At 38.0% G+C, this 20081-nt stretch overlaps 1 protein-coding gene across 2 annotated transcripts in view; it reads left to right on the top strand.

The window, feature by feature from the left end:
• The window catches only part of ugcg (UDP-glucose ceramide glucosyltransferase), a 46872-nt gene extending 27047 nt beyond the window's left edge, over positions 1-19825 (top strand). For both annotated transcript variants that reach the window (XM_015363751.2, XM_006626572.3), the window contains 7 exons: positions 6872-6974; positions 8772-8873; positions 9482-9594; positions 11896-12074; positions 13392-13478; positions 13958-14147; positions 15340-19825. In XM_015363751.2, coding sequence (XP_015219237.1) covers positions 6872-6974; positions 8772-8873; positions 9482-9594; positions 11896-12074; positions 13392-13478; positions 13958-14147; positions 15340-15510 — 945 coding nt within the window. In that variant the 3' untranslated portion in view covers positions 15511-19825. The remainder of the gene's footprint in view (positions 1-6871; positions 6975-8771; positions 8874-9481; positions 9595-11895; positions 12075-13391; positions 13479-13957; positions 14148-15339) is intronic.
• The last annotated feature ends 256 nt before the right edge of the window (positions 19826-20081 follow it).

Raw genomic sequence — 20081 nt, 5'->3', positions numbered from 1 at the left:
AACAGGAGAGAGCACTACTGGAAAGATACAGATAAAATTCTGCTTTTGTTTTTCCTCATTAATTAGTCTTATTTTTGCAGCCTGTACCTTCTGTTCTGTGCTGATCGCAGTCAATCACACAGATCAGGTATCCTTGATATCCTGCTGTGGTTGCAGCCTCTGTGCACGTATAGTATATGCCCAGAATGATTTAAAGATTTGGTTGAGTATGGCAACCTAGGGAGCTTCCCTAAGAGTTTTAGGTCAAACGTGGTTAATTGAGCACATACTTTATGGAGTAGCCTTTTTTCCTTACAACATGATATCAGGGTTGATTTATGCTGTGATAGAACACAGTCATATCACCTAGCTGAAGCTTCAGCAGAACTGAGTTCATCAACCCCAAACCTGTGTATTTATGTTTATAGAGCAGAATTAAGCTGGATACAGATCAATAACATGCTCTGTACACTGTATAATTAGTCTGCTTTTATAGAACGGAGCTGTTGCGTTTCTCTGAAGGTGAGATATTCTGCTGCATTTTCCCGATTAGGCAGCTGGCAGTGGTGATGCTGATCCACCTGGATAGATGCTTTGTATCCAATGACGCAGTTTAGGGCACTGTGGAGACTGTTGTGTGTCTCAGCCTAGTTTGTTGTCACCATGGCTCTCCAGAGACGCACGGCTTTAGGATGAGTTTGCTTTTATTGTATATTGGTTATTAGTGCAAGGACCTACTGATGTGGGACATGGTAACAATGCACACCAGTAATTAGACATTGTGTGAAATTAGCATTCGTATAATGCCTTGTGCAAACCTCGAGTTCAGCCAATGTGGAGCTTCTTTTAAACATTACAAACAGCTGCCAGAACCTAAAACCTGTGTATTTATATAGCTTATATATTTATATAGTCCACTGCAGTCTTGAAAAAATGGCCCAAACTATGTAATGTATTTATTGTACATTTCCACAGTGGCGTTGCCCATAAAAGCTTCTGTTTTCTGCCTTAGAACAATCTATTTATATTGTTGGATACAGAATACAAATTCCATGTAAATGACAGAACAGGTTTGCATGGACCCATTCTCCACGAATTCTTTCAGTCGCACTACGCTTCTGTACTGAGCGTGTTCTATTTTGGTTTGTGATTTTTAAATCGGGGGTCGGCCAACGTGTTCTGCTCATCGCCACGCCCATCAACATCTGCATGGGAGAGGGAAGATATTTCGCACATCTTTCTCTGAAACGTGGGCTGTGAAACCAGTGAGCTCCACAGACCCCGGTTCCGCTCCACAGTTTGACAGAGTTAGTGTCAAAGAAAAGACGGATGTGGATGATAATATGCCTGCACATGCTCACAGGTTGCACTGTATGAGTGGCAGAGTTACACCTTGGCAGTGGTGTGGCAGTGGCGTGCTGCTTGTGGAAGGCCCACTCCCAGACGGGCAAGAGCGTCTTTTCATTCCAGTTTGAAAGGCTGGACTAAAAGGCTCAGCCAGTACTCCACAACCACAGGTCTCGGGCTTGAAACCCTCTGAAGTCTTCAGAACGTTGAAAGATTTAGATAATTGTAGTTTCTCATGAAGCTGAGCAACTGAAGAGCTGTAGTGCATCTTTAAATATGTTAACAGTGCTAATTATCTGAAGTATAGATCTGTAGGTGTCCTGGTCAGCTCAGTTTATTACCTGATCCTTGTAATTTTACCATGATATAACAGGCATCGATATCAACTGTTTGTATGTTGAGTTGTCAGGGTTTGGTCAACATATACTCTGACAGCAACTCACTTGTGCTTTCGAAAATTGTTGTGGTTTAATCTTATGGGTATGCAGATTATATATATACTTTATAAACGATATCTATGTTATATTTGTGTTTAATATGTACAGTTGTCTCGTTGTTTCATTATTGGCTGATATTTGAGATGCCATACCAAGAATGCACCATGAGGTTCCTGGTTAGCATTACGTCATTTGATTACAATTCTGGGAATTTGTACTTGAAATATGTATTTGAATATCTATTTTATACAGTATATGGAGTATGGTATAATGGAGCATTCTGGTATCCCTTGCTTCTTCTTACGGATAAATATTTCTTTAAAACAGGAATGATATAATCTGTTCTGGAGGAATGAGCCTTTTCCGTAAACAGAGGAGAGTTCATGTTTACTGCCTGTACGGCCTCCTCAATTCATGGATTTTAATGATCTAGAATTCAGCAATAGGTTTATATAAGAAACATTTTTTCGGGGCATTTTTTAAATAGTTGGAATTCACTGAGTTTCATTGTCGGTACGTAATTTCCTGAGGTGTTGAAATTCTCAGACTGAATGAAACGTCACACAGAGAATCTACAAACTCCATGCAGATACTGACCCACATGTGGAGTTGAACCCAGGGTCCCAGCGCTGTGAGTCAGCAGTATTAACTACTGTGCTGCTGTTCCATACGGCATGGAATCAGAAATGAGTAAAGTCTCTCCTACTGAGTTTGTACACCAGTAACATGAAGATGTTGATTCTGAAGTTCTGTGTACATTGTATGTTACTTTGCAGTGCAAAATGAATGGTGGTAACTCTTCAGTTGCTGGAAATCAGATAGCCGCTTTAGTTTTCCAGAGTTTAAACAAGTTCACTGCTGAGGCTCCAACGAAATAGTTCCTTTCTTTTTCAACCCCTCTTAATGTAACCTCCTAGCACAAATATGATCAAGTTAGCTTTTGAAGTTAAATTAATGTTAAAGGTCCTGAAGTTAACCCTTTTCTGATTCGTACTTTTCCCCTGTTTGAGTTTTAAGTGAATGGGATTGAAAGCTCACTGAGACAGAGGGGGAACCAAACAAGCATTAGCTGTGGAAGGCCGTTTACCATTAGCCATAGCTGTATTAGTTTGAAGTGTTTCAGAGTTATCAAAACCTCTTGTGTCATGCAATTTTAAAGGGGGAACTCCTGTCCCAGTTTCTCTGACTAGTTATTAAATCTTGCTAACGAAAATAAACAAATTGACGATATTGCAAAATTTGACAAATTCCAAATTAGGCACAACATGCTGAACTTTGTGAAAGTACTGTATAGTCGCCATTCTATCTCGAGTTAGCGAGAACTGTGACTTAAAGTGACCCTTCCTGCTCACTAGTCACTGTAATGATTAATGTAGTGCGATGTGCAGCAGAAATGTCACTGCAGCAATGTTCTAATGTGACCTGCATGTTAACAAGTCAGTAGTACTTATTGACAAAACCTTCTCGATGCCTAGAGCAATATTTCTATCAGATTGAAGGTATTCAGAAGCCTCTTGTTTACAGTGTAATAGGGCTGCTTCATGCCACCAGAAGTTTTGTTGCCTCGTTCTGAATTGCAGACAATGATGACAATATGACACTGCACTGGAAATTTAATCTATTTTGTCATATAAATTGGAAGTTTTGTACATCACACATTTACATTATTCATTTTGCTTTCATTGTGGTTTGTAATGCACTCATTGAAGCTGATTCTATCTAACCCCTGTATATAAAAATAGCATTGCAGTTTCCCTTTAAAGAAGCAGATATGCATGGTGCGAACATTGTGACATTTTTAGATAGGTTTCTAAAGATTTCCTTAGGTCCAAGACAAGAACATTCATTCTTGGGTATCTATGCTGGATTCACACCTGTTGTGTTAGTACTGAAAAGCAATGAAACCCATCATGAATTCTGACCAGAGTGTTTATGATCGTGGTATTGTCATAGCCGTTAGTCAGTTTTTTTAAAGCTTTGCTGCATATTCCATAAAGGTGCTTCAGGGATGTTTTTTTTAAATGACTGCTGTACATTGAAATAGGGTGCCGTTGAATTCTGAAATCATCGAAAGCAGTGGGTCATTGAAAATCTGTCATATTGACATAGTGTGACAGGTCAGACACACTTAACTATAGTTTAAGTGTGCTGATCTTTTAGCCAGTCTACAAGTCCGATTAAAGTACTGCCTTAGACTTCCTGGCTGTCTTTACATGTCATAAATGACGTGAGGAAAAGGTGTGGCTGGGGAAAAGCTCTGCCTCATAAATCAGTAATGTATTTTGGTAAGATACCATCTCCTCACCAGAGGCAGCACTTGTAGTTTGGCATGCAACTTTTTTCTGCTTGTACTGTGCTTTTGCTTTCAGTGTGTCAGCTGGGGCTGCTCAGAGACTGAACTTTTACTAGTTCTCATCAAGCCCGGAGATTTGTGTTAGCATTGACAATTTGTGTTTGAACGCTGGCTTATCTGGTTGGTACAAATTCCCAGTTGAATGTTGGGAAGAATGCCGTCTTCAAAAATATGTCATGTTCTTCGTAAGAGCTTAATGCTGACTCCGAAGTATTCATCCGCCCCATTTTCAAAGGAGTTGCAAAGTTTAATGGCACTGTTTGAGCAAGAATAACAGGAACTCGTTAACTGTTCAGCTCAATAGTTGTTGTTGATTCTGTGCTGACAATGATAGATTGTGCTGGATTTATATTACATATCTAGCATGAGATTAAATTTGCCAGCCTGTGTTTTTATTTCTGTGGCACAGGAGGGGAGTGATTAATGATTTAAATGAACAATAATGTAGCATGCCTTACAATGGATATCGTGGGTTTCTAATGTCATGCAGTTGAAGAAATTGTGCTAAATACTTTAAAAAAAAAACATTTGGTTCATTTGTAAAACGTAAGCCCAACCCTGAGCACAGAGCCACTTTTCATTGTTGTTTAAATAAATTAGCTTAAATTACTGATTCTTTTTTATGTGCTTCCAAATTCTTAATTTTGGTGTTTGTTGCACAAACACTGTAATCATACCTTGAATTAAACACCAAATACAGATATACGAAAAGGCCTCTGCAAATATTTGGAAGACAAAATGTGGATTATTTTTTCCTAGACCAGCCTTGGAACAAAAGAACAAAAAGCAAAATAAACTGTTTATGCTTATTTTCGTGTTAAAAAAATGACAAAGCAGATAATATTTTCTGATATTAACAGTTTTCTCATATGATGTATACAGTAGTGCCAACTGTCTGATCTGTGAATTAGACAAGATAGTTGTAAATTTGAGGAGATTTTCAGTTAATCAAAAAATGAATCATGAATGTTTTATGAAGGCTGTATTTCTCTTCCTTCTTTTCTAAGCATGGTAGCAGAAGTGCCATTACATTTTTCTTAGAACTTTTTAAATCTGACCTTCAGAAAAAGGATTAATTAAAATATAAATGTATTCTTTGTGTGTCATGTTTTTAACATGAAGTAAACGTACTGTAAATAGAAATAGTATGAGGCTCTTCTAGGAAAAATAGTTCCCATTATTTCTCAAAAATCTTTGTAGCAGCAGCTTTTATGTATTTGGTTTGGGTGTTCAATCCAAGGTGTGATGAGACTCTTGGGATTGCATATCTCAGCTGGCCTGGGAGTCTCTCAGGAGGAGCTGGGGACTGTTGCCAGGGAGAGAGAAGTCTGGTCTAATCTGTTCAGCCAGTTACCACCACATCCCACACCTGAAGTAAGCAGTTAGCAAATGATGATGTTGACTACAATCTGACCTTTTTTGAGTTCCGTTTTGTAGAAATGAGAATAGCTATTCTGTAAGGATGTGTTGATTTTTTTCCCGTTGTACATTCTGGGTTTGGCAACCACAGGACAGAGTGAGTTTAAGCCAAGTGAGAAAATGTCGAGGAAACCCAAACAAAAATAAAGAGGTGGAAACTTGTCTCTGACATGTTTTATTTGGAATCCTGCAGCCAAACTTTAGAATGGAAAAAGGTATTGACGCGATTCATATTGAATTTCCATTAAGTTCATCTTCGCCTTCCCGGCTTCAGGCTTCAGCTGCAGGCCCTTCCCAAAGAAGGCCCCTAAGTTAATCACATTTTGTTAGTGTTACACTTTGTCAGCAAATGCTTAGGTGAGTTTCACTTGCTAGTCTTCATGTTAAAAGTTATTGCATTCGCCTCTAGTTCAAAGTTGGGTCTATACCTTTAAAGTTTTGAGAGACAGTTTCTGTCTAATACACTTTGGCCCTGGAATGCCAGTAGCTATTTCCTGCTTAATCATGGTCTTCTTACGTCTGGTGATGAGAGAAGGGGATTTTTAATTGATTTGGTCTTGCCACGACTGAATCTCTAAAGAGGCACTCTTTTTAAACAGAAATGTTTCTCCATGACTTGCATCCTTACTCTTGTAGAAAGAGCAGTTTGTGCTGTTCCTAGGTATAACAATGTGTTTTGAACTGATCCTTTGCTCTAGATTTTGATTTTAATTGAATCCCCCCCTCCCACTCACAGTAGCTTACTTTGTTTAGTGCTTTATTAATATCCTTATTTGTTTGTTTGTTTTTTTTGCAATATAAACAAAAGGTCCAGACTAGGACAGGGAAATAATTTTGATTTGTTTAGTAAGTGTGAGATGATGGGAGATAAATGCGGTTGAAAGAGCCTGTGTGTCACCCAAGGGACACTGTTCATCCCAGCACACAGCTGTGTATTCTTCTCAATAAGGTGCCTGTAGCTTGCTGTGCCCAAGAATGTCAAAGTGAGAAGTAATAGCGTCTTAAGTTAAGAAGCAATCTATATTCTTGAGGCACGCAAAACTACAAATGCACAAATTAAGAGAGCGTAAATCAAGAATTACCTGATTCACGGGCTTTCTTTGAAGTTGTTTGTATAGAGGCACTAGGGAATCTGGCAATTTTTTATGTTTTACAGTCTAAGTAATAAGGGACAGTGTTGCACTTCACTGCCCAGAAATGTTCCCAGAAAGCTTGAATGTGCTCCAAATTTGTATCTTTTGTTTATGTTTTGGTGTTTTTTTGTAGTAGAAACAAAAGTGTTAGGTTAGCAAGTCTGAGGTTAACAAGGGTTTTCTTTATTCTCAAATTTTTCCAGTATGAAATACTCCTATGTGTTCAAGATCACGATGATCCAGCCATTGATGTCTGCAAAAAGCTGCTGGGCAAATATCCAAATGTGGACGCCAGATTATTTATAGGTAAGAACATTCCCGTAAAAGTGATGCATACAAGGGAGTTTGAGTTTGTGAGGATATAAATGTCAAAATGACAAAAATCAAGAAGCTATATCTGAGTCTTTTAATTGTCCTTTGATTGTCCTCTTGTTGTTGTTTTTAAATGATTATAAATCAACAAGTATAATATTTTACTATCTAGATTTCTTTGTAACTTCACAATGGCTTGCTTCTCTCTACAAAATGAAAAGGTAAGTGTCTGTGATAACAAGGTCTGCCTAATACTCAAGAAGAGTCAACATCTACTGTTTAGAATGAAAGAGCTTAATAGCAATAAATTGCTTTCTTTGCTAGTTTTTCTGAAAAATTTGAATATACCTTCTGTTTTGGCAGTGCTGTGTCCGTGCATATGCCAAGAAAATGTACTTTCAGCATGTTAAGAAATTCTGGCTTTTTGTTCCCGTTAACTTGTAGGTCCTGTCATTTTCACCACAGTAATTCTCAGTGCATAGTGTTTTGTTTCCGTGTGTTATCAGGAAAGTGTTAAATAGGCATCTTTGGAATTTTGCTGCTAATTTCAACTATGGAAGTCAAAGATCTCTGAAAAGTCTGGCTGTTTAATTTTAAGTGATAACTGGAACCTGTATATGCTATTAGTCATTTACCGATAAAGTGCAGATAAATATTTGCACTTTCTGATTCAGTCCCTTTGCAGGAAGACTGTCATACCATAAACATAAAACCTTTCATTCGGACCATTTTATCTCATTTCATGAAGCACTAAGTAAATCAGGCCCCAGTTTTAGTCAAAATTTCCACCCACCTCTCAATTCCACATTTTGAATACAGAATTTAATGGGTTATGTACCACTGCATAACAGAAGCAGCCGTTGGCTAATGGAAAGCTGCCATTAAGAACTGAGCCTATAATGGGCATCTGACGTTTTAATTTAATCCAAGCCCACGTGGTGCATTGAGATGTACATCATTTTCTGATCTGTTCAAAAATGTCTTCAACTGCATTCCCTGATAATGCAGAGAGTTTGGCAAATATACACCACCAATACGAGTTACAAGGAATAATGACTGTATGAGTGGACAGTGGCTCACCTGACCTGCAGATTTTCCACCAGGATGGTGCACTCACTTTTGGATATCATGGTCGTGGAATAGTAAAGACCTCTGGCTCTCAGCTCTTGGGTCCTAGGTTTGATCGCAGACTCGGCTGCCTCCTGTCTGCGGTTTGCCCATTCTCCCCGTGTCCAAATGGGTTGACCCCAGGTGGTCTGGTTCCCCCCCTACCTTCAAAGGACATGGTGTGTAGGTTAATTGGAATCTCTCAATTGTCATTGTGAGCTTGTGCATCAGTGTGCGTTTGCCCTGGAATGGACTACTGTCCTACCAGGGTATAGTTCCACCTTGTGCCCTTCCAGGATAGGTTAGGAGCCTTACCTGGACTCAGCCTTCTGATAATGAATTGATGGATAGACAGTCTGTTTATTTCACGCTGCATGTGGGAAGCTGTTATTGGTCTTAATCCAAGGACATTGACCTTCTCGTGTACAGTACAATAATATATTTACAGTGTGTTAAGGCAAGTACAGTACAGAACTACAGTGTCTGATTTGAAGAATTAAAAATGAAACCCTAAGCTTCTTTGGTGACTGAAGTGCAGTAGCTAGTCTTGATGCATGCACTTAAAGAGCCATTGATTCACTCAGGGTTGCCAATTGACAGCATGGGCTTTATCCTTAAGATGAGATGCAGAGGAAGTCTATTGATCTGCTTTTGGGTGCAATAATAGCTGCTTTTCTTTTGAAGGTGGTAAGAAAGTGGGCATCAACCCTAAAATAAACAACCTCATGCCAGGTTATGAAGTGGCCAAATATGACTTGGTGTGGATTTGCGACAGTGGAATACGGGGTAAGAATTACGCTGTAAATTAAAAGCCTTATCACTGTTATCAAGTGCATGAATGTGACCACAGTAAAAAGACAGACTGCAGAAAAATGTTCTTGTGTTAGTAAAGCAGACGGCTTGAGCAGATCAGTGGAAAATTTTGTGGGTGCTGGGTGCAGTGGTTTGAATTTCACCCATTCAAAGTTTTACTCAGTTTCTGTTAATGTTTTTTGTTCTTGATAAAGCTAAAATTTACAATGCAAATAACAATAATGAACACAAGTAGTTGTGCATTAGAAAATGTATTCTTTGTTCCCCGTATTTAATATACTGTAGCTTGTTTTTAAGGATTACAGAATGAAGGAGAGACTCACAAACAATTAACAGCCAAGACATTATTCTAATCCATGAAACTCCTTGTAAAAAAAAATCTTTTAAGCAACGAAACCTCACACAATTCAAGATATTTCTTTCAGTAAATAATTTCTGACGCAAAACGGGTAGAATTTTCTGTTCTTGTACTTAATTGTGCACTTACATGACTCATTATGCCTCTGCAAAATAATGTCCAGTCATGCGTGCACATGCTGATGGAGTGCAAAATGTCTGACGCTCTTCTTGCTGTTTCGCAGTGAAACCAGACACCCTGACTGATATGGCCAGTCAGATGACTGAAAAGGTGGGACTGGTCCACGGCCTTCCTTACGTAGCGGATCGGCAGGGCTTTGCTGCCACATTGGAACAGGTAAGAGGTGCTTCCTCCTCTCGTTAGTTATTCCCAGAACACACACAGAACTGCCTGTGTGTAAACCTTGAGGTTGACATCAGCTGAAGTAAGCATGTCAGAGAAGAAGAAGGCAGCGCGTGTCGCCCCTGTCCAAAGACCACAAACCTGCAGCTTTTTGAGTGGATGTTATTACAACATATAGCAGAGTGCAGGAAACCAAATGACTTATGGAAGGGGTGAAGTCAGAGGTCAAGTCACTCTAACAGCATAATTGGAATCCTTAAATTCTCATGTATGAAAAAATAACCCTGTCATAAACCTGGCCTTGTTGGAGGACTGTATTACAGAAATTCACTCCAGTAAGTTGCTAAAGATCTAGGTCTTGAATTTGGATGGTAAGGATGAAAAAGTTCTTAACTGAGATTGATTGACAGATACTATTTGTTTTAAATATGAATGTAAAGTGGCTTAAGGCCTGGGCATTTTAAGTTCAGAGGTTGTAATCCACGTTATTGCTCTCGAAAAAGCTCACACTTGGTTTTTAAAACTGGTATAATTAAATAAGAGTAAAGGTTAGTTAGCTATTGAGAACAACACATTTAAATCAGGACTTCCACATCAAAAAAAGTAAAATTAGCTCATATTAAGAACTTGTATGATATTTCTGTGCAGATTTGCCAGTTGGTTAGTATTTTCTAATCTGTAGGTGTATCTGTTTACTTCATGAATCATGCAGATATCTTTTACCTTGTTTAACTATTTAGAATAGTATTTAATTGCTAGCTAAGCAATGTGTACTTAGCTCCAAGTGCCAGGGGAGAGAGGCACCAGAATCACTTTTATAGTGCTAGAACTCATTGATTTAATTTAATGACAAGGATTTCCTGTAAGTTTAACGTGATATTAAATGCGGAGCCATTTTCTAGCACAATAAGCATTTATGGTTTTAGCTTAAAGGTTTTTTTGGTAATTGCTTGGCTTATGTGAGTTAATGGCCTGAAGGAATTTTATTCATTTAATAAAAACAAATCACAAGCTAGAATACTTTTGGCAGTATTTTTTGTAGTCAAACTAGTTTAAAATCCTAGTTTACAAAAAGGAGAAATTAAAACCTAATTGTAAGTCACCTTTGACCTCAGGTATGTTAATTTATATGCATACTTCATGCTTTTGTTCATGACTAGCTTTGACAATAAATAGAGTGAAACCCCTTTATTTGGAAGGACAAACACAAAGTATACTGCTGTCACAAGCTGTGTCTTCTTGGTGCTGGTAGCCCATGAGAAAACCAAACAACAACCGGTATGATCTGGAGAAAAAGAGCCCTGTCAGTCTGGAGGGATACTTGCCTTGTTTACACTTCCTTAGCTTAGCCCATGGTGGCATAAAACACTTGTCAGGTCCTTTCGATACACAGAAACCAGCTCTGAGAGACAAGGGTTTCAGGAGTCGACCGTAGGATCTCCAACACAAACTTATAAATTGAGGTGACACGATTTTCCAGCTACATCTGAATGACATCTTATTGTTTAATAAAATTCAATTGGGTTTTTTTTGGATATGCTGATTAGCTTTAGGTTAGGTGTAAACAGGTGAAGTTTGTGGTTTTGAAAAGTCTCATGCTTGCTATGATAGGGGGTCTATAATGTTTTGGTGTTGATTTCAACTATGGGTCTTGAAGCCCTATAGAGAAAATTGGAGCCAGTTGTACTTTCCATCATGTATGAGGACATTTAGGCCAAGTATCCAATTCTTTTTTCTAGGAATCGGATAGCATAAGAGCATAAGCTTCTTGTGCTTGGTCAAAAACTGAGATTTCAACATTGCAGTCATCCAAAGTATCTGCCCAAATTAATGGAACATAAATAAACGTTCTCAACTGAGCTCCTCAATCCAATTGAACTTTCGTGGCTCAAAAACGAAGCTTACCAATGGAAATCACAGATTGCCAGGACATAAAAGCACACTACAGAAGTTGTCTGTTTAATTCATGCCAAAGGATCATTTACAAAATACACAATTACAAAACATTGGTGTTTTATGGAGTTACATTATTTATGACAAGCTTAACTTTCTGAAATGCAGTAAACATTTGTTTTCATTAAGATACACTATACCCAGCTACATATTTCTTTGGGTTTTATTCATTTTTTCCATGGTATAAAAAAATTGAAAGAGCGCTGTAAGTTCCTGTTATCTTTGTAATCTTTTTCAGTGTTGTGCAGCCACTCCCAAGTGCGTGGCCTGCATTTATACGTATTTTTTTAATCTGGATTTAAGTGTTTAGAGCTACTCACTAAACCTGATTTGATTTTTCAGGTATATTTTGGCACGTCTCACCCTCGCTCGTACATCTCGGCTAATGTCACAGGGTTTAAGTGTGTGACTGGCATGTCCTGTTTGATGAGGAAAGATGTGTTGGATCAAGCAGGGGGGCTCATCGCATTCGCCCAGTACATTGCAGAGGATTATTTCATGGCCAAAGCCATTGCTGACAGGTAAAGGAAACTTTAATTCACCGATCTCTATAATGTTGTGCATGGTCTATATCGGGGCATTGCCAGCTTAGCCAGAACAAAACCTAACTGCACCTTGTGGATTCTGTTCAAGAAAAGGAAGGTACAGATTATAACTGTAGAGTAGTGCCTCATTAATTGTGTTCACAAACTTTGGAGCCCTAAACTGGAAGTCTCAAGAAGTCTTTTGTCAATGTTCAGAACAGTAGCTTCAAGAGCCACACGTTCCCTGATAAAAATGATTCACACCCTGCACAGTATGTATGGAGGATCTTCACTCTTGCTGCCCTTTCAGCCACAGCTATGTACTTGATCTGTTTAAACTTGTTTTGCCAGTTCCCAAGCAAAAAAAAAAAAGTCACAAATCACCTGCCGGTTTCACAGTTGTTTTTACATAGAGCATACCGCTTGAAAACAAGTGATCTCCATTTTCTTTTAGGTCCTCTGCTCTCTTGTGTGTTGCCCTTCTCTATAAAGGTTTTCTACATTTAAGTCAAATTGGGACCATATGAATGTAGTAAAATCATTCAGTCATTTAGTGGTGCCACACCAAGAAGTCAGCATTATACCTAAAATCCAATGTCTTAAAATTAATATGACACCTTCATTTCCTGATGTTTAGTAGGAATGCCATAAAAGTGGAATAATGCAAATGTATTCATATTGTAGTTTAAGGTATTTAAATATATTCAATTTCAAAATATTTCAGTTGGATAACCAGTTTTCAGTTTTATCCTGTGGGTCCTGAGGTTTCAGATCTGTGGTAAAAAAAAATGACTAGAAAATCTTTCTCCTTTTTTGTTTCCAAATGTTTTTGGACATCTCTCGATATTTTGCCATTTCTTTGATAAGCTGTCATTTTATTATTGGATTAAGTTGGTTGTGCCAAAATCCAAAAAGGTAATTGATTAGGGGTTCTAGTATGTTAATACCCCTGATCTAGATTGATAGATCTTATAGGATTTTCATACAGCTGTGCTGAATGCCCGGACATCTACAGTTCTCTTCTCATCTGCCAGCAAGGAGAAAGATGCTTTACAGCTGTGAATTTTCAGTCTCGCTTTGGTCATTTATGTCTTTGTTTGATGCTTGTGGACTGATGCACCTTTGTAGGAGTACAGCAGACTACAGTATGCATTACCTGGTCATTGCTGCTTTCATAGTACAGCATGTCATGATGTTCTATGACTGGCTTGACAGTGACAGTGAAATACCATCACATCAAAACTGGCAAAATGTAAATGGATCTGTTTTTAGACTAAAGTTTGACTCTGTACTAATGTATGTTTTTTCTCATAGGGGATGGAAATTCTCCATGGCCACTCAGGTAGCAATGCAGAACTCGGGCTCCTACTCAATTGCGCAGTTCCAGTCTCGCATGATTAGGTACTTAGAACATTGTGGTAGCAATTACCATTTTATTACCATAAAATATGAATACAAATTATTTGGATGTAAATGTGGACAGAAATGCTTTAAAACCCTTATACTGTCTGCAGTACCAGGTTTCATTGGTTTCATTGGTTAACAGCATCTAATGGCCCAGGGATAAAGGTCATGTAGAGCAGCTAATTCAACTAAATGATCCAAATATCAGAAAACCGAGATGCTCCAACACAAGAACGTAGTGTCAGTGTTCTAAAATGTCAGTTTAAAAATTTGTGTTAGCGTTATAACTCATAGTGTAAATTTTAAGATCCCAAAGCAAAGAAAAATATCGTTCCAGCTCCTGAATTGAAATTCAAAAAGGTGAAAGAGCATCAGTTTTTTTTTTTTAAATTCATCTTGGGACGTGTGCTCAAGCCATTTTTGTTTTTAAAGTTTCCCCCTTGCCCAGGTTTGATGTTTTCTTGCTTCGCTTGCAGGTGGGCAAAGTTGCGCATCAACATGCTCCCAGCCACCATTGTCTGCGAGCCGATATCGGAGTGTTTTGTGGCAAGCCTCATTATTGGATGGGCAGCTCACCATGTGTTCCGATGGGATATAATGGTGTTTTTCATGTGCCACTGTTTGGCGTGGTTCATTTCCGATTACATACAGCTCAGGGGAGTCCAGGTAAAGATCTCTTCTTTTGACATCTGTCTGCATTCACATACTAGCTTTCTAATTGAAAGTGAACTAAGCTCGCAGACATAGCTTGTTACACTTCCAAGGGTCTTGGCATTAATTTAGGAGTTTGAAACTATTACAAATATGAATGTTTTCAATAATAAAGTTAGTCTTTTTCACTGATTTCTGTGTAAGTGTTAATCAAGTATACATGGTCTGTGGGTGCTAGTGAGGTTAGCTGTGTTAATATGTACAGTATATACAGTATTTTAGATTGGGAGGATGCCTGCTTTGTTACTTGTTAAATATGGGATTACTTTCTTCCACTTACTGATTAATATTTAATGTGCCAGCTTTCACAGTCTCCAAATCCATACATCCACTCTTGTTTTACTAGTATAAGCCGGGAAAGATCTGCAGTCACACTTCCTGTTCTCCCCAATCGTATTTCCAGAACTGTACAGTGTGAATAAGTAAATGCTTGAAGAAAAAAAAAATGTATATACCTTAAGTCAAGTACAACCTGATAAGTAGATATGTAGCTTTTCTAATAAAAAGAGCAAATATTGGGCTCCTATTGCACTTAGGATCATCTTCCATGTCAGTAGTATTTTATAAATCAGGAAATCCTTGTGTTCTGTGTGATAATGAATAAATCCAGTGATTACAGTGAAGCAGTATTGCTTCCTTGCCCAACCTCTCTGTACATTTTCCAGATTTTTTAAAGTGTTTGAGGAGTGTTATTATACACTCCTTAATAACACGTTTCTTTCACTGGTAGGTTCCTCTGCACTGTGCCTTATCAGTTAGTGTAGGTGCTTTATAAGAATCCCCAGGAAAGTTCAGTTCCTTTCCATCCACACTATCAATAGTTCCATATTACATGACAGGATAACATTGAGGACATAGGCTGTATGGCCTAATTTTATGCAGAAATGGGAAAGTGAAGAAAAAATGTACTATTTGTGTGTGGTAGGTAACAAGTGGCCTGTTTCCCCTCTCTGGGATAGGAGACCGTGTGCTTGCAAGGAACTTCAAAGCTTTTAAATTCATAGGACAAGCACTATATTAAATTGTTTCAGTTGTCATCATCGAGAGGGTAAATGGGGTTTCACATACTCAATGTCCAGCTACTCCCAGTGTTAGTTTCCCGGGACTGTGCTGATGCTGAATGGTTCCTTTTGTCTTCCTCCCGAAGGGCGGACCTCTCAGCTTCTCCAAGCTGGATTACGCGGTGGCCTGGTTCATCCGGGAATCGATGACGATACAGATCTTTCTCTCGGCGCTGTGGGACCCCACGATCAGCTGGAGGACGGGCCGCTACAGGTTGCGCTGTGGAGGCACGGCAGAGGAAATCCTGGATGTATAACCTAAGCGAACCCATGGACTACTCGACAAGAGGCGCAAGAGATTTAAGAAAAAAAGAAAGCATTTAAAAAAAAACAAAACAAAAGAAAGAAAACTGCAAAGAAAAAATTACAAATCCGATGTTTGTATAAAAAAGAAGCTTTTAAAAGAATTTGACCTTTGATGGTTTTTACTTATGTGTTTGAAGAAAAGTGTTCATTATTTATTTTGTGTGGGACTTGCGGCTTGTGTTCTTGTGTTCTTGTTTTTTTTTTTGGAAGACCGGTGGAAACCCCTGGCCTGTGCCAAACAGTCCCAAAAACTGTGAAGAGAAGGTATGAGAGGAGATGGGAAGGCATTGGTGTATATATCAGCCTTTGGTGAACGCTGTGGGGAGTGGGTGGGAAAAGAACGTTTTTTAAATTCTGACCTTTTTTATTGTGAGCACTACTGAGAACTTAAAAGCACCAACTGACGACCACTTTGTGTGTACAGGTCAAGTAATATCTTGCAGAGGAAAGGGGTTGTTTTTTTAACATGGAGTTCAAAGTGGTATTTAGGGTACATCTGAGTTAAGATCACTTCCCAGTACCACCCGTTATTGCTAAAATGAGCTCATCAGTTTGTGAGATCTACATAAGTTTTAAGTTCCCATAGACCAAACTGATTTTGATTTTACAAATGACCTTTTTCCATGCATTGATTTTTCCATCTCCAGTTTGACAATCTGGGTTTCACTATTGTTTAGAAGACCACTGATTTAACTGTAGGCAATTTAAAATATGCCATAATCTATTTAAGAATGGGTTCATTGGATTAATCTTGGATTGTCCTTCCTTAAGTAATGTTAGGAAGGTTGTGCTTGGTGCTATTTGGGATCTTTGTACCCAGCTGATTATTTCTGTACTTTTAATCCACATTCTAATGAATCAGACCATTCCTAATCTGAGGATTAAGTTTTCAACTATTTTCAGGGAACTGCACATTTGGGGAGAAACAAGTAACTGCTTTTTTTTAGGACAAGCAATTTGAATAGCTAGATTATAAAATATACTGTGAGAAGATACAAAACAATAGGTGTTGGAAATACAATTCCTAATTCCTCTGTGTGGTTTTCTAAGATAAAAGTTATTCTCTCATTAATTTGGCACTGATGTTAAGATTAAGTTTTAGAAAACTTTCAACAAAATTTGATTTTTTTCTTAATTTAATTGATATGTTCAACATTATAATGTACAGTAGTTCTTTTTCATCAGTAAACTGAATGCTAAGCATTCAATAAGTCCAATTATTTCAATATAGCAGCCTTTTAAACTTTATTATTTATAAATATTATCTTAAAATGGGTTTTTCATTAATCCCATTTTAAATACACCGTAGCAGTGTTACTGACGTTTTCAGCAAATGCCAAAACTCTGGTGACAGATATTTTAGGCACTGACACATTTCAAGAGATTTGTTGTCAGACTAAGTATTTTTCCAGCGTTTCTGGAGTTTGTGATCCTCTTTGCATTAAAGGATTTTATTTTCCTGATGATCAAATAGCTCCTAGAAAGTTAAAACTGTCATACTTGAATTTATCTTATCGCAGTTATCTGAAAAGTCATTTCATTGGTAAAGATTGTCATGACTGGGAACAAATCTCAACAAAGAGCAGCTTAAGCTGTTCAGGTGTTGTTCCTTTTAACTAGATCTGTCACTACTTTCTTTTCTAATGAATAATAATAAAAAAAAGTTTCTTAAAGGAAAAGCGTTACTTTTTGAACGGCTTAAGCAAAACCAATCACTGTAGAACCATTGAAAATCAAGAAACTTAATCCTCAGTGAGACTGTCAGACTTGTGCCCTCCAGTCATGTTGGCTTTGGTGGTTAAGCAAAACTGTGAATTGTAGTTCTCATGGGGAGTTACAGGTACTGTCTCGCCAAACCAGCAAAAGTGTAAAACATGGTTTTAAAGTAGGACATCAAGGCAGAATAACAATATACAGCGACATGAAGGTCAAAAGTCTGACAATTGCATTAATCTAGAGGCTGAAAAAATTTTTTTTTTCAGTTGTTCCATTCTCTTGCAAATTTCTAAATTGGTTAAAAAAGCCATGCCTACAGTTAAAATAAATATGTAATGGGCGTAGTATCCCATGATCTCCTCCTCCTCCAATCTAATAATCTCTTGGTTTAGAACACGATTGGAGTCTAGCCCAGTCTAAGTTTATGTGAGCAATGTGGTCTTTTTGTTGTTGTTAACTGAAAGTGGATTGAATTAGCTGGTTATGATTTAAGGGTGTGTGTTTCGGGAGTGGGGGGATGAGTTAAATAGCAATAAAGAATACAGTGAGAGGCCACAATATGAAGTTGTTTGCTGTATTCTACTTGTAGGGACAAAACTCGAATTCTGTCTTGGTATGAAACATTTCTGATTTTTTTTTTTTATAGAGACCATTTCAGTACCATTTTAAGCTATTTTCTTACCAAATATATAGCATAGTTCAATACAGACTTAAACTGAATGTAATACTGCATGTAAATGAGTAAGTACTAACTGTTTAAAATACAATTTGAATTAAATGTCAAATTAATTGCCATAGTAGGCACAAAGGAATGGGCTGAGGTGTGGTGGCTATATTTTGCAACCAAGAAACTTTCTTTCCTATACATGCAGATACATGCTTTCTTTGTTAGTTGTCTTCTAAGCATCATTTTGTAACCCACCTCATGAAGGGAGGGGTCTAAAATGGCACTGTAAATTTCCGATCGACTCCTTGCTTTTTTTGCGTGTGTGTGTGTATGCGTGTGTGTACTCTAAGGGTGGCCTTTTTATATTTGCGAAAGATTGTATTGTTCTGTTATACAGTGGGGAACTGGACTGTTTATTTTTTTATTTTATTTTTAATTGCTTTTTTTATATTCATCTGTTGTACATAATATGCAGACTGATGCGGAATAAGACTGGAACCCTTGGGAGGTTTGCTATGTATTGGTCCCACAAGCTGTTGCACAGATTTCTCGCTGCAGTTGAGCTCTGTTCTGTTTTGAAATGAAAAGCATACCTTGGGATAGGTTGAACTACCTCTGAATGATGGCAGTGGCAATGGGCTGTTTGGTGGCTGTTTGATAAATCTCTGCTGTTCATGCCCCTAAAGAGATCTTTTGGCTTTAAGGCACCATAGCAGTTGGATATTTAATTCCGCACACATTTAGGAGGCCGTCTTGAATGGCACCCACTTCAAACTAGGTATCATAAAGGATGACTGTCATGAGCTGACTTAGATCTGTCCATTAGCCCTTGTTCCTGAAGAGAAAGACAGGAACACAGGTACAAGGCGCACAAATTTGAGTTGCGAATCGCCTGACTGGAGTAGTTCAATGAAAAGAAGCAGACATTTCGGTTGCTCTGTTTAATACTAACACAGCGACCAAGCATCATGTGCAAGCAGTGACAAGTGCCGTAAGTGAGTGTGTCAGGCTAGCTGCTCTTTTGTGACCATCATAACATTCTGTGCTCAGCTTGTCAATAGAAGCTCAGTATGGGAACAAGTCTATAGAATTTGACTATGTTTCTGCGAACAAAAATCCAATCAAGGCATAAGTCCACTCAAGCTTTCCAAACAATTTCTGTTGTGTACTGTGTGGGTTTACAATGACAATATTAAAGTTACCTCAATTTTGAAGCAGCAGGAATTTAGGCTTTCGGCACTACTGGTTATTACCACTTTGCATCAGTTTATCACTCTACCGAGTCAAAGACGGTGCCAAACCTCACTGGAGGGACATCTTGCAGTCTTAATGTACAGTAGGTAGAGCTTTTAGGATTCGGATGAGTAGACGTTAGTGGCTTCTGCTGTGAGTGACTGAGTTTGTGGACCATATTTTCACTTTTAATCGCCTTATGAAATAGTCATTTTGAAGGGCAGCCGCATATCTTCAAGGGTCCAGTTTTGACAGCAGGGTTCAGGAATGTTCCTGAAACAAAAACGGTCTGGTCATGATCCACCACTCATGTTGTCTTGTCAAATATCCTGTACAGTTAGTAGTTTTTTTTTTTTATTTGTACAGTGTATTTATGAAGTTTGGTTGAAACCATTGTAATCACTGCTCAATAAAAGCCTAATTTATTATCAAGCTGGACATTTTTTTTCTTTTTTCATCACTTTATTAGCAGTGTCATCAAAAAGGATGGACAAACTTCTGTATGTTAATTATTTTTCCTGCATTTTTGCGTTTTGTCGATACAGTATGAGTACTTGACTGTTCCGTATTGTACTCCGAAAACGAATGCGTGGATCCACAGCTGGAAACTGTGTTATTACAGAGACAAAATTAAAGCTTTATTGAAATAACTGTTTAGTGTCTGTTTTTTTTTTCTCAAGCTTCTTCTTTGTAGGAAAGTTGACACTGTAGATTTCTAAGCCTGTTAATTTAACTTTTTTTTATTTTTTAAAACCCAAAAGCCTAAACTTATCTTTTGCTATGGTGCTTGAAATTACAACTACTGATTCCAGCTTAATTCTTACGAGTAAAAACACCTTTTCTTTCTTTTCAAAAAAAGGATTGACAGAATTCTGTTAAAAAAGGTTCTAAGTATGTGAAATGGTT

This window comes from Lepisosteus oculatus, chromosome 3 (assembly GCF_040954835.1).
Source record: "Lepisosteus oculatus isolate fLepOcu1 chromosome 3, fLepOcu1.hap2, whole genome shotgun sequence".
Classification (NCBI taxonomy): domain Eukaryota; kingdom Metazoa; phylum Chordata; class Actinopteri; order Semionotiformes; family Lepisosteidae; genus Lepisosteus; species Lepisosteus oculatus.
The sequence above is the reverse complement of the archived record's forward strand: the minus strand, read 5'-3'. Positions and strand labels throughout refer to the sequence as shown.